Genomic DNA, 14,069 nt, shown 5'->3' on the forward strand with positions numbered 1-14,069 from the left:
AACTAGGTAAGAAAAGTCTATTTTTCATGCCCAGTATAGTGGCTGCCAATTTTCATTTACTACGAAGAGTGTTGCGTCTTTTTCAAGTCTTCCACGCCTTCGTACCTGATTCTCAATCATGTTCTGAGATCCTAAGATAAGCTGCAAAAGGTGAAGTGGGATGTGGAAACTCTGGTGATGGGAACGTTAAGGATAAGCCCTGGTGGATTTCAGAAGCATGGAAGATCCAGAGGCTCAGCCTCATGCTATTCCAATGCAAGGTGGAAGGAGTTGGGAGGAAAGCAATGTCAACCACATTTGGGGAAGAGAGAAGGAAGCAGTTGGATACATTTGGGAAAGGAGGGTTCAGCACAATCATTTAGGGATGATAGTGTGTATCACTTAACAGAAGGGAAACCAGAGGGAAGCATTAAGCCAGTTTTGGGGAAAGAAAAGGTTAACTGTGCCATGTTGTTAAAAATGAGTTTTATTGGAAGGGGTTAGAAGGTTCACCATCAAGTAAATCATTACTTATTATACTGACCCTTGGCCAAATATTACTTCACACACTTTCCTATGTGATAAATTCACAATGCTATTGTAGGTATTTTGTTAGAGAAATATTCTACAATAAGCAATTTTGTGACAAAATGGCGTTAAAAATTTGTATTATCTTTAACGTAAGACAATGTCACTTTAAAAAAATTATTCAATGATTAGCTCCTTCATACTACAGCAGAAAATTTGCACCTCTGACTCGAGGCTAATTTGGTTGCAAATAATGCAATATTTACTCTAAATACAGCTTGTACAGAAACCTATGGCTATTGACCTAATACAGGCCTGACAGGAGAAAATAAATTACATATAAAACATTTGTACTTTTAACTTAAAGCCAGCACTCAGTATCAGAGGTTGATGCCGTCTTCATGAAATATTCCATTCATGATTTGGACCAAAATTAACTCATCCCAATCCACTTGAAAAATATGAATCATATCTGAAAGTCCTCATCATGAATCATTTACATCTCAAGTATGCGATTTTGGATCATATACACATTTTATACAGTAAGTTAAGAGTCTATTACCTCATATACCAACCAACAATCTCTAAAAAAGAAACCAACCAACATACAAGATGTGGGTCAACATCTGTCCCAATCATCACAGCACCTCATAGCACGGACAATTTGAGTTTAAATCAAGCATTGATCAAGCAACATGTTGCACAAATACAATCCAGGAGTGAGAGGCATCATTCCTCCACAATGACTCACTTGTAAAGCAGTCTCACTATTTATAACCTCCTAGTCAGGTCGATTTCTTCTCATTCAATATATATATTAAAATAAAACTAGCCTTTTATCTAATTTCTTCTTTTAATTTGCAACAAAATTACAATTCAAAGTACAAGGATTTTAGTTGATCTGCTTATACAAGTGGCAAATTTGCATACTGCAATATGTAGTATTAATATACTGCTCCCATTAATTATTCTTAATTTTATTTGGAAAATAAATTTGTAATGAACACTTACTCCTTTGTCAATGACACTGTTAATGAGGTGCCTTCGAACTGAATTCCATTATTTGTGTATCCAAGAGATCCTGCACTTCCAAAATTCTGGAAAACATACAAGTATCCATTTCATAAGAGCTTCTGCAGCTGTAGTAAAAACTTTATTAAAGGTTTGCTTCTTTCAAACGTAGACTGGGTAGCATCACCAGCATCATATTTTATTTTGCCAAATACGAGTATCTTTTTATTAATCTCTTCCAGAGTTACAGCACTGCCTAACTACGGCAATGGAGTGTCAGCCTTAATTTTCGTGCTCAAGTCCTGAATTGTAACTTGAACCCACAACTTACTGACACAATGGCGAGAGTGCTACCAACTGAGCCATGACTTCAATATAAACCAACTCCTTACTGTTACCGCCTCCGGCACCACCTGTTGTACTGAAAAGATGAAAGTTAGCGTCTGATCCCAGCTGCGGGGGAGGTCATTACTGAGATGAAGATGGTGGGGAGCCAAAAACGAAAAGGTGACCATGTGAGTCGGGATAACATTGGCTATTAGTGGTGGTTTATTTGCATTCTTAGAAAAAAATACTTTATTGCTTCAATTTCTCAGATGGGCTGGTGGGTAAACATACCAGCAGGGCTGGTAAAGAGCAGAAAGATCCCAGGTTGAGTTAGCTGATCTTATTACAGTTTCCACCTACAATAACCTCCGCTGCAATATCCATGTATGTGGGTGGCAGGTAAAGGCAGAGCTAGGTTTGGCTATAATTCCTTGGTATAATTTCCAGGTTCATGCCTTAAGAATACTATTTACCCATAAAACTATACTCCTACACAAGTCACTATTTCCCTTTCTCTTCTGGAGTCAACGTTGGAATCAAAAGTACCCGATCCCAAAGTTGTGCTGCAACAGTCTCATTAGGGAAAGTTTTTTTTCAAATTTCTATTCCCTTTTCTGTGAAAGGGTGTTTCCCAATTTTGCTCCTGAATGGTTTAGCTCTAATTGTAAGATCACGTGCATTAGTTCTTGATTCCATCACCCAAGGAAATAGTTTCTCTGTAGTTACCTTATCGAATCCTGATAGCATTTTAAACACCTTGAGAAGATCACCCCTCAAACTCCTAAAATCAAGAAAATGTAAGCTAAGCACAAAAACTAAATACTGCAAATGATGGAAATGAGAAATAAAAACAGAAAACTCTGGAAATGCTCATCAGGTTTGGCAGCATCTGTAAAGGGAGAAAGAGTTAATGGACAGGGCTTTCAGTTTAAGGTTGGGACCTCGATGTCAGGATCAAATGTGACTCCTAAACATGCACCCTGTCGAGAACCAGGCAATGGAAGTGCCCTCTGAAGACCAAGTAATAAAATTTAAATTAAAAGAGGACATAACTACCTGGCCAGGATAGTGGAGGGGCAACTCTTCCACTGGACGGCCAGGTGCTGCAGCTGTGGCTCAATGGCCATGATGAGTGTGGATGGGAGGAGGGGAGCCTAGCGGGATGAAGTGCGGTACCCTCCTCCTCCCATCAAGAGGCGGTTTTGTTTAACTGGCCATGTTTCAGCCAGAAGATTCCAGTTGGTGCGGAAAGGTCCATTAATTACCTCACAAGTAGCAGGTAGCCGCTCTGCCCCCAGGAAACTCCTCTGTTGATGGCTCGAGGGCTGATGGTGCCAGGAAACCAGTTGGTTTTTACAGCCTGCCCACCTCCTGTCCTGCCCCATCTGGCCTCAAAAATCCTGCCCAATGTTTCAGGTCGATGATCCATCATGTTCTTATATTAATCTGGAGTCGAATTAGGCTTTTTCTATCTCCATTTACATATTTAAATATTTTTAGATGTCCTCCCTTCTCTTAAGAGTCTTATCATTTAGGACATATTCTCTTTCATAGTTTTACTGAAAATGCACTTCCTATTTCTGGCATTGTATTGCAGCTTCCACCTACCTGTTAACTTGTCTATAACCTCCTGCAGTCTTCCTTAGTTTGCAAAGCCCCTCAAGTGTTACTTCATGTGCCCCTGCCCAAATCATTAATGGAAACATGAGAGAAGTTGCTGTGTAGATGCCCATAAGATACAACAACTCACATCATGCTAAACCAAAAAACATTCAGACTCAGGGAATTAGCTCAGATTTCATTTGAAACTTGGGACACTTATTGAAACTATGGTGCGTTTGAGTTGGGAGGTGTTGTGTTTGTAATGTTTCACTCCATAAATAAACGTAAAATTGTGTAAAAAAAGGCTCTAGTATCATCCTTAACCAAATGGCTTTCTGGAATATAAAAGTTCTCCCTGGTGTTCTGACCAATATTTAGCCCTCAAATCAGCATCACTAAAACAGATTATCTGGTCAATACTTCATTGGTATTTGTGGATCCTTTCTGTGGGAAAATTGGTTGCCACATTTCCTACACTACACCAGTGACTAAATTTCAAAATACTTGTTGGCTTTTTGCACTTTGGGATGTCCTATGATCGTGAAAGGTGCTGTATAATGCAAGTCCTTCCTTCAGTATTCTAGGAGTCATGTGATTTGGTAGGACTAACGAGGAAAGGGAATATAAAATAAAGGATATAATTTTAAAGGGGGTGGATTCAGGAGCAGAAGGACCTGGGGGTATATTGCACAAACTGTTGAAGGTGGCAGGGCAGGTTTAAAAAGCGGTCAAGACATATGGGAACCTTTGCTTTATAAGTAGAGGCACTGAGTACAAAAGAAAGGAAATTAGGGTGAATCTTTACAAAACTTTAGTTTGGCATCAACTGGAGTTGTGTATCCAATTTTGGGCACCACACTTTAGGAAGGATGTGATGACATTGGAGAGTGTGCAGAAAAGATTTACAAGAATAGTTCCAAGAGGAGAGATTTCAGTTATGTGGATGGATTGGTGAAACTGGGACTATTCTCCTTAAAGAAGAGAAAGTTGAAAGGACTTTTGATTTGTGTTCAAAATCTTGAGGGGTCTGGACAGCATAGATAGGGAGAAACTGCTCCCATTGGCAAAAGGGTCAAGAACTAGAGGGGACAGTTTAAAGTGGTTAGCAAAAAGAAACCAAAGGCAACATGAGGAAAGGTTTTTTTTTTAAAACACAGTGAGGGGTTAGGATCTGGAATGCACTGCCTGAGAGTGTGGTGGCGGCTTTTGAAAGGACATGGATAACTACCTGAAGTAAAAAGATTTTCAGGACTATGGGGAAAAGACTGGGAAGTGGGACTAGCTAATTTGCTCTTGCAGAAGTCGACATGGACATGATGAACTGAATGGCCTCCTTCTGTGCTGTTATGGTTCTATGGTGACATTTGTACTTTTAGTTAGGACATTAGCTTTGTTTTATATATGCAACAACTGTTTCATTTTAAAGTTATCTCCAAGATTGGCTCTTCCACAGCCTCCTCAGATACACATACTTACAGCCCATTACAGTGGTAAATTACATGAAGTAACAGTGCTATTTGAAAAGGTGTAAGAATTATTTTATTCAGCTGTCATCATCACCCCCACTATGTTGTAGCAAGAGCTGCAACAATTCATCTCCTCCTACCCCAAAGAAGCTTAAAAAATAGCACCATTCGTCCACCATGAGTATTTCAATCAGTTTGGCCCTGGGAAGTTAACACTTATGCAAAGTGTAAGTAGCACTAAACAGTGTCTTGAATTATAATTTGCACAAATCACATTAAAACTTAAACCTTTCTACCTGATTGGATTTCGATGGAGATTCCTGTGCCTTTGGGTTCTTGGGCGAGACCTTGGATCCTCGCCGGTAACGCTGCCGCACAATGTATTCATAAGTGCTAAGCCGGTTCCACACTGTCAAAAGAAAAGGTACTGACATATGCACAATCTGTAACTTCTACATTACAAACACAGCAAGATGAACAACGCTTCCAAAATTCACTTGTGATATTACTGATAGCTTTGGAAATTATTGAAAAGCCTAATTCAAATGTAAATGAGAGACACATGACAGTCAATTGAAAAATATTTCCATGTAAAATGTGCTGAAAACCCTTAATATCTTTCCAAAAGAAAAAAGTTAAAATGTCCCCTTTGTAAAACCCGCTGCTAGACACTACAAGAGTTTTTTGAAGTTTGTCTTGGTAAATACTCAAGTTAATTTTGCTCCTGGGTGATATGTCAGAGGTTTTGGATGTCTGCACTATTTTTAGAATATCCGTTTTTAAAGCTTAATCTTTCAATCAACAAGCAAACTGTTCTTCTATCCTCCAAAGGTTCAAATGATTTTATCTGTGGCAATATTACGTGAACGTTCTGGTTACAATTTTCCAAATATGTGCTAGTGAGGAAGTCTGGCTTGCTTGCCCACAATTTTAGACCCATTAATGAACTGAAAATAATGGGCAGCTTGTCTGTGACCATGAGAGGCTTCAGTTCAACTCAGTGGTAGCATTATCACTTCTAATTCAGAAAGGTCGAGACTTCAAACCTCACTCCAAGGCTTGAATGCATAATCTACGTCAGCTCCTCAGTGCAGTGGTGAGGGTGACTTTTGCATGGTATGTCAAATTGAGGTCATATCTGCTCACTGTAGGAGACACAATAGACTCCATGGCATTAATCAGAGATCTCCAGTGGTTTCCAGCAGCAAGTACTGCAAATGTTGCGTGTTTGGGGATGAGAGAGAATTTAGCTGAGCTGGGGTGCTTTCCATGGTCAAACTGCCTGCTAACATTCGCCACAGGTTTACATATGAAGAGGGCAACTGGCATCATTGAATTATTCTTTAGAATGAGATCTTCAGAAGAAAAGAGAAGTTAAAGAAGAAAACTATTTGTTTTCTAAAAGATTTCCCACCAATTCCCACCCGATTTGATGAGTTCTATAATGCTTCTATTCAGAAATTTTGTATTTCAATTTATATAGTTATAGTGCCTGGTGGTTATCTTTATATTCAGTTATTAAATGCTCTTTCATTTTAAAATAAATCAATCTCAGAATGAGTTCATGGCTGATAAGGTTGGCATTTTATTGGCCATCCTTTGTTGCTCTGAGAAACGTTTGATAAACTGAGGGCAGCAAAGAGTCAACTAACTGCAGTGGTGTGGGACTGGAGTCACAAAGCAAAAACCACATAAGCACAGTAGATTTCCTTTCCTAAAAATCATTTGCGAACCAGTTTTACACTTCCACAGATTTAAAATCCCCTTTTAAAATCTCAACCTGCCATGCATGGATTTGAATTCACGTTAACTAGATTATTAGTTCAGGCTTCAGAGTTACTAGCCCAGTAACATAACTGCTACAATACCATACCCAAATAGCAAATATGCCAAAATGACAATTTCCTCCTCCTTCCCCATCAACATATAGAGACAATATGAGGAAATCTCATTCAAAAACACCATGCAAGCTTTGAAGTTTGCAATGCCCAAGTTCCCTTGAAACAGCATAGAAATGGTAGGAATTAAATTACTGTTTGCTAACACAATACAGTTCATACGTTAACCTTAGCTTTTGTGATGGTGTAGGACAAATTCCTGCTTTAAATGGATTACTAACACTCTTCTGGTAAATTAGGATTATCTTTCCCCCCCTGTGGCAAATGGTTTAGTTTCAAGGTACTAAACCTCCACTTATTTTCAAATTAGATAGCTACTTAACTGATTAATGTAACTGTATGGCACTGAAATTTTATCAAGCCTAATATTCAAAGATAAACATTTAGAAACCGCACAAAAATCTTTAACATCCAATGTAAAGCTTAAAAGTAAAGCTTAATTTCTTTAGCAATACAGTGAGTATCCTATTGATAAAATAAGTGCACTGAACATCTTGTATGTTACTTACAGAGGTAGATGTGGAAGCATAGAAGTTGACCCAAAAGTGACACTGAAATCAGACCTAGTAGAACAGTCATCGCAGACACAATAAGAATGACAGTAGCAGTTGTACGAACAGGGGCATGGGGCAGAAATGCAAACCAGGTATCCGTATCGTTTATAGCTGTTAAAATTTTAAAAAAGGTATAAAACACTTCATTAATTGAATTTAAACACCACTGCAGTTCTCTCCCAATGTGTTTGCTGCTTCATGGTTCAGGGTCCATTTATTAAAAATCAGGGCAGTAAAACTTCCATTTACTGCACTCCAATGGTCAGTATTTCTGATTATCTATCACTATTTTTGCAGGACAAAGCCTTATAGCAGATGCTGCCTCTGTGTTTCTTTTTTATTATATTAGTGTTTCTTTTGTAATTTTTGGTCCAAATCCTCGCCTTGGTGGATAAAACAATGCATGGTTTACCTGTATGACGCTCGTTCAATTCTGATACTTACTGTTGCTGTACATTTCTATTAGACCAAGTTTTGAAGAGTCCATTATCTTTCAATTTCTATTATGCACCTAATGGGATAATGAGTACCCTCTCCATCAAAGGGTTTTTGATAATCAAAATCAATGGGCTTATTTAGAAATGTGCAACAATAATGAATGCGTTAAATTGATTTGAGCCTTTCACTTGGGCAACTAGAAGGTTGCATACACAGAATGCAAAAATGTTTCTTGAAGTTTACCCTAAGACAAAAGTCTATTCTCAAGGTTTATAACTATATGAATAAAATGCATCAAATCTGTTTAACAACTAAAGATTTGGTAATGTGGTATTTTCACATCTGAGCACATGAGGTTCATATAAACAAAGACAAAGAACACACAAAAACAGAGGGGCAAGGTATACACAGTCTGTTGCTGTTAATTCAAAACCATTTTTTGTTAAAAAAAATTCAGAACATCTAGGAATTCAAATTCAGTGCAGGAAATATTTCTTCAAAACTTCAATGCAAATTAATAGATCATTTGAACCAAGTAATTTGAAATTAAGAGTGCATGGTATATTCAATTTAGAATGCCTAATCCTAATGAAAAATACAATACATGTAATCATTTTCTTCCTAAACAGAAGAGTTTTCCAACATGAGAGCATATTTAAAGCCTGACTGACATTGGATTTGTAAAGAAATTCAAATACAAGTGTTAATGGAGCTGCTCAGCAATACAATTAGGGTTGGGTGGTCCAAGTTTTTAAAATTAGTTCAACATATTTGAATACTGTTGTAAGATTTTGATAATACTACTGGCTTTTAGGGTTTGTTGTTGGTCTGAAGTAATATCTATGGATTTTACTTTTAACTGCTTTTCAAATAGTTCAGTTTGAATTTCTCCTAGTTGGGACACTTCACAGAATGGCAGCTGTGAGAAACTACACTTAAATGGATTTATGACTTTAGATTGCCTGAGGGTCTGGGTTCAAACAGTCGTATGTTGTCTTAATTGTATTGTCTTGCCATTGTATTGTGAGTCTTTTCATCAGCTTTAAAGAAAAGGCTGAAAGGTAGCTTACTTAGGATGGCACTAGCTTTAAACAAAACCCATGCATTGTTTAATTGATTAACCATGTTTGTAGGGCAGAACATCTGCATTAGAGGGAAACTTTTCTTTCTGTTTTGACATTATGGTAGGAAGTGTTATTAACATTTGTTCTTAATGGTTTTAATATCTTTGGGATTTGGGCTAAAATATGTTGAAGAGGATGTGACATCGTTTGTCTGTATCTGCTCTATATTTAAAGAAAATGTGTCATTTGTTCACAATGGAATATAAACCCTGGGAGCTAGGGAAGAAGGGATGGAAATTTTTCTTCAGTCTACATGACTTTAGTCACAGAGCTGGGATGACACCAGATAACCCACACCCTAAGCCAATGGAAGAGGTGAATTTGGGCTATTTCCAAATTCTGGAATAATGAGAAGTGGGGATAGAAGTTGAAAAATTGGAGTCTTTGTTGACGCAGTTTTATCACGGCTTCAGTGATATGATTCTTCCGAGACACAGTTCAACTTCAGAGACAGAAGAGAATGACATCGACTCAACTGGCAACGCTCAAGTAATCCTTGGAACTTAAGGGATGAGACACTTTCATGTTGTCTTCGCTGTTTTTTGTTAACTATATGTAAAATCTTGATTAATAGATTCTACTTGATTCATAAATACTAGTTATTCCTACCTTGTTAAGACTGGCACAAATGAGGACTCTAGTGTTAGAAATTAAGGACAAAATCATCTGGTCCTGTTGGTGTTGGGCGTCATGGCAGGCAGAGGGGGTGTGGTGGCAATATGGTGAGAAGGCCAAAAATCGGTTTCACGCCATCATGACATCAGTTTGCAATTGTCTGCTCCACTCATCAATGTCGGAGCGCATTTGTCACTGCCACACATCAGGAACTTAATTTCAATATTTTAGCATCTCATTATAAGCCCTACGCGCTGGAATCATCCCCCCCCCCCATCAAATTCACTGCCCACATCAGTATGACTTCAGAACGGCATGCTTCACAACTGCCTTTAAAAGGGTGCACCTGGTGATCTGAACTTCAAGGGGAACTCTGAGGTGAGTGGACGCAATTTTTGTGTGAATGCGGCTTGCAAGTATTGCCCATAGAACACTAAGGAAGAGGCGTTGCGCATTTGCGGGGGCACAGGCAAGTCATTTTTTCCCAGTTGGGAAAAGGGCTCCAATGTGGGTTATGCTGGGGGTGGGGACTGCAAGGCTGCACAGACTGAAGGAAGTACAAAGGCACATGCTGGGTGGGGGGTGGTATATAGGAGGGGTGAGAGAAGCAGCCATGCACTTGGAGAAGCTTGACAAAAGTGAGCATTCTTCCGCAGCTGAGACTGTTGATCTGCAGCTCCATTGATATGCTTGGAGTCGGGCTTCTGAGCTTTTCTACCCATTCAAGCAATGCAAAAGCATGCGCTCTTCCTTGATGCCCTATGGGCGATTGCTTGCGAGCGCTGCGCAAGGCTGCGTGCACTCTCCTCGAAGTTCAGGTTGTCAGGTACATGACTTTTACAGGCAGTTGTGAAGCATGCCGTTCTGATTTCACACTGACGTAGGCGGTAAATGCTCCAGAAATTTTCACCCCTTGGGTGCAGACTGCAAATTAATGTGCATTTTGGGGGGCAGCAAAGCAACTGGCCGACTGGGTAACTTGTAGAACCCCTTTCGAAAGTCGGCTATGACATGGTTAATGGTGGAGGCACTCACAGCCCCTTGCAATGTCTTTATTAAGGTTTGGACCAGTATCCTTCATGGTTCAAGCTAACAGTGCAGCCTTGCAGTGCAGGTTAAGAGAAGCCTGTGCTTCAGCTGAGAGCACAACATGCAGTCCAGTGACCGAAGCTGCCGCTGGTCAAGTGGAGTGGGGCAGACTTGGGTGGGGTTTGGGAGAACCAATGAATGCATGACACACTGGCCATCCAAATGTGGCCAGGACTCTCCTGCATACGTGAAGGGGCCTTCACACGTAACTAAGAGAGGTTCTTAGGACACATATGCTAATCCACACATCTCTCTCTTTGATCCTGCAGGAGGAGAACATCAGGATCATGGAGCCTGGTGATTTAGCAGTATGTCTCATTGCTTACAGAAGAAGAGTGCGACAGAGATTCCTGGCTGGGCAAAGGGAGGAGCATCTCCCTCAAGATGAAGATGCAGCAGGGTCGGCTGCTCATACAGCTGAAGATCCACAGCACCTACGAATAACGGCTCACTTCACTAGACCCAGGGTCTATGGATGGTGCCTGTTATTCCTGAGGACGGCCGAGAACCAGTGTAGCCGAAGACTGTGCATGTCTAGGGAACTGGTTGGTTACATATGCCACCTACTGCAAGATTTGGCACCACAGGGTATGGAGGCCGTCCACTCCTAGTGGCAGTAAGTGACTGCGGCACTCAGTTTTTATGCCAGTGGCTCCTTTCAGTGCTCCACAGGTGACCTGTGTGAGATCTCGCAAGCCTCCACCCACAAGTATATCCAGATGGTCAGAGACACCATCTTCGCAAAGGCACAGAACTTTGTGCATTTTGCCCGGGTTCAGGAGAACTCAAGAGCTCTGGGATTTGCGCAGTTCCACAGGTGCAGGATGGCAATCAGCAGTCAACTATGTTATCCACAAGGGCTTCCACTCGCTGAATGTTCAGCTGGTGTGCGACCGCCACAAATGCATTCTACAGGTCTGCGCATGATTTCCAGGAAACGTCCACAACTCCTGCACCCTTAGCAGGTCTTAGGTTTCTGACATCTTCTAGGGTCCAGAGAGGCTGCTGGGTTGGCTCCTCGGCAGCAAACAGAGGACATGGCTGATGACGCCCGTGCTGCGGCCTCAGGCTGCAGTAGAGCGATGGTACAATGAAGCTCATGCCACGATCTGGACTTGTGTAGCACACAGGGAGAATGACAGAACTCTGTGGCGCTGCCCATGACATTCTGGCAGCAATGACAAGCACCATCAAGGTGCAGGCATCACTGATATGTCCAGCGAGTGTGAATCTGGACCATCGCTTTGGTCTGCAGGTTACATACTGCACAGGGAAGAGGCCCTGGAGTGAGACACTTGCCTTTATCTTGTGCAGGAACCAAGGTTTCACATCTGAGTGACACGAACACTGCTCATTATAACAAGGAGCCATCAGCAAGGAGACATTCTTGGGAGTTTATTTACAATAGTGAACATTATGCACACTGATTTAACATCCGTGCCCAGGCTGTGCAACATTTTCTTAACCTTCATAACCCTGCCACTAGGTCTTGGTGCTCCCCCGAAATCCACAGTGGAGGTGAAGGCAGTCTGCCGACTGCTATGCCCTGTCTGTGATGACCTTGGTAGACATGCTCTCAAGGGTTGAGACCTGAAGGGCCCAGGCATGCTTTCGGAGTCCTGTTGTATGGCAGTGGCACCCCCCTCAGCCTGTAGAGCTGCAGCTGCTGAGGCTACAGGAAGAGGGGATTTGGATGGGCCAGACACTCCTGCAGTCACTTGGGTGGATGGCCCCAGGGTGTGCACCTGTTGATCCTCTTCCCTATGAGTGCTGAGGACCCCTGGCTGACTCCTTCAGGAGAAGGGGAAGCTGGATTGAGATCGAGCTGTCCCGCACCTGTCTCACGTTGACATTGTTGGAGGACAACTATGGCATCAGCGATGGAGTTCAGCCCTTGCAACAGTGCAGGACTGATGTCCTGAACCAAGGACTCCATGGCAGCTGCCATCCTACCAGTGTTGACCTTGGTGGGTTGGCACGCCAGCACTATCAGCTCAAGCTGAAGGCTGACTGACTCCTCCATTGTGCCTTGCAATCTGAGGAGTGCAGCGGACATCCCTTCCTGATGTTCCCTTGTCTTTGCAGCTCCAGCAAATGAGGTATGACCGAGTCCAGAGGTCCCTCATCTGATTTGGACTCAGCAGGTTTCTGGACTCCAGTTGTCCTTGGAGAGCCGGAAATCTGGGAAGTCCCTGCCGCCGCCTGCTGTGGATCAGACAGTGCAATGTGCACATCAGACTGTGACCCCCAAGGCTACTCTAGAACTAGGTCCCACTGAGGTGCGTCTCTCTGCGCTAGTGGGGGGTGTGGACGAGCTCTGTGACAGGTCTTCACTGAGGGTGTATTCAGATTCCTCTTCCGAGGAGTCTTTGTGCCTTGAGTCGAGGACCCCCTCGGTTTCTTCCCAGGTGTGCCTGCGAAAGCAAGGAGAGATAATTATTAATTGTGCATGGCAGGGGACTGTGGGAACAGTGGAACTCACTCACAGCATGATTGTCTGCTGGATGTTGCACTGCTGGATAATAACTTGGTTAAACACCGCCAGCCTCACCATCAGCAGAGGAACGGTCCAGATCTTCTCGGCCAGCTGGATGGTCCTATTTTCAAAGTCTGTGAGGAGCCTGATGTCGGGCATTCCCCCACGAGTCTGCGAACTCTCCCTTTTGATGTGTCCCAGCTCGTCTTGCATGATAACAGGTGGACAGAGTGTAAGCAGGATGCCTGCCACGCCAGAGGAGGAGGATGCCTGGCATCTGCAGGTGGTGAGTGGTGCCTTGGATGCGATGAGGACACAATCCGCAGGGCAGGTGAAGGTGTGTGTGAGAGAGTGAATGGTAATGCCCCCTTGAGCTGATGGTCATTGAGATCCCTGTGGGTTTGTGAGTGTGCGAGTTGACAGTGATGAGAATAGTGACTTACCCTGGTGGGACAAAGGGCGTCATTCCTCTTTCAGCACTGGGTGGCTGCCCCTCTTTTGCAGGGCGTTGGTGCTGACCACTGCTGCCACCGTCTCCCATGCTGCATTTGTGGCCTTGCTTGCTGGTCTTCGCCCAGAGCGGGGATAGAGGACTTCACGGCGGGCCTCCACTGCGTCCAGTAGGTGCCCGAGGGCGGTGTTGCTAAATTTGGGGGCAACACGTTTCCTCCCTTTGGCAACCACGGCTTTCCAGCAGCTTTCGATCCCTTAGAGAGTGCTAGCTCTGTGCAGGGGCACCTTTTAATATAGCACCTGGATTACTGAAGGCCTGGAGGGGTAGGCAAATCAGAGACTGCCCCATCAGTCATCTGGCATGTTTCCCATGAATACATTATTAATGAGGCAGGACGCACCAGGAATGGGACGATATGGCATGAAAACCTACCATTGCAGCCAGCGGGTAAGATGACTTTTTTTCATGCCCGCTACCACATTTGGGGCAGAATCGTCCCAGATTTGCA

At 42.5% G+C, this 14,069-nt stretch overlaps 1 protein-coding gene across 5 annotated transcripts in view; it reads right to left on the reverse strand.

Moving 5' to 3' along the window:
* Nucleotides 1-14,069, reverse strand: part of zdhhc1 (zDHHC palmitoyltransferase 1) — a 76,223-nt gene that overhangs the window by 32,926 nt on the left and 29,228 nt on the right. For all 5 annotated transcript variants that reach the window (XM_078544174.1, XM_078544169.1, XM_078544170.1 and 2 more), the window contains 3 exons: nt 7,321-7,476; nt 5,210-5,322; nt 1,519-1,604 (listed from right to left, as the gene is read on the reverse strand). In XM_078544174.1, coding sequence (XP_078400300.1) covers nt 1,519-1,604; nt 5,210-5,322; nt 7,321-7,476 — 355 coding nt within the window. The remainder of the gene's footprint in view (nt 1-1,518; nt 1,605-5,209; nt 5,323-7,320; nt 7,477-14,069) is intronic.

The sequence above is a fragment of the Cetorhinus maximus genome, chromosome 6 (genome assembly GCF_964194155.1).
Source record: "Cetorhinus maximus chromosome 6, sCetMax3.hap1.1, whole genome shotgun sequence".
Classification (NCBI taxonomy): domain Eukaryota; kingdom Metazoa; phylum Chordata; class Chondrichthyes; order Lamniformes; family Cetorhinidae; genus Cetorhinus; species Cetorhinus maximus.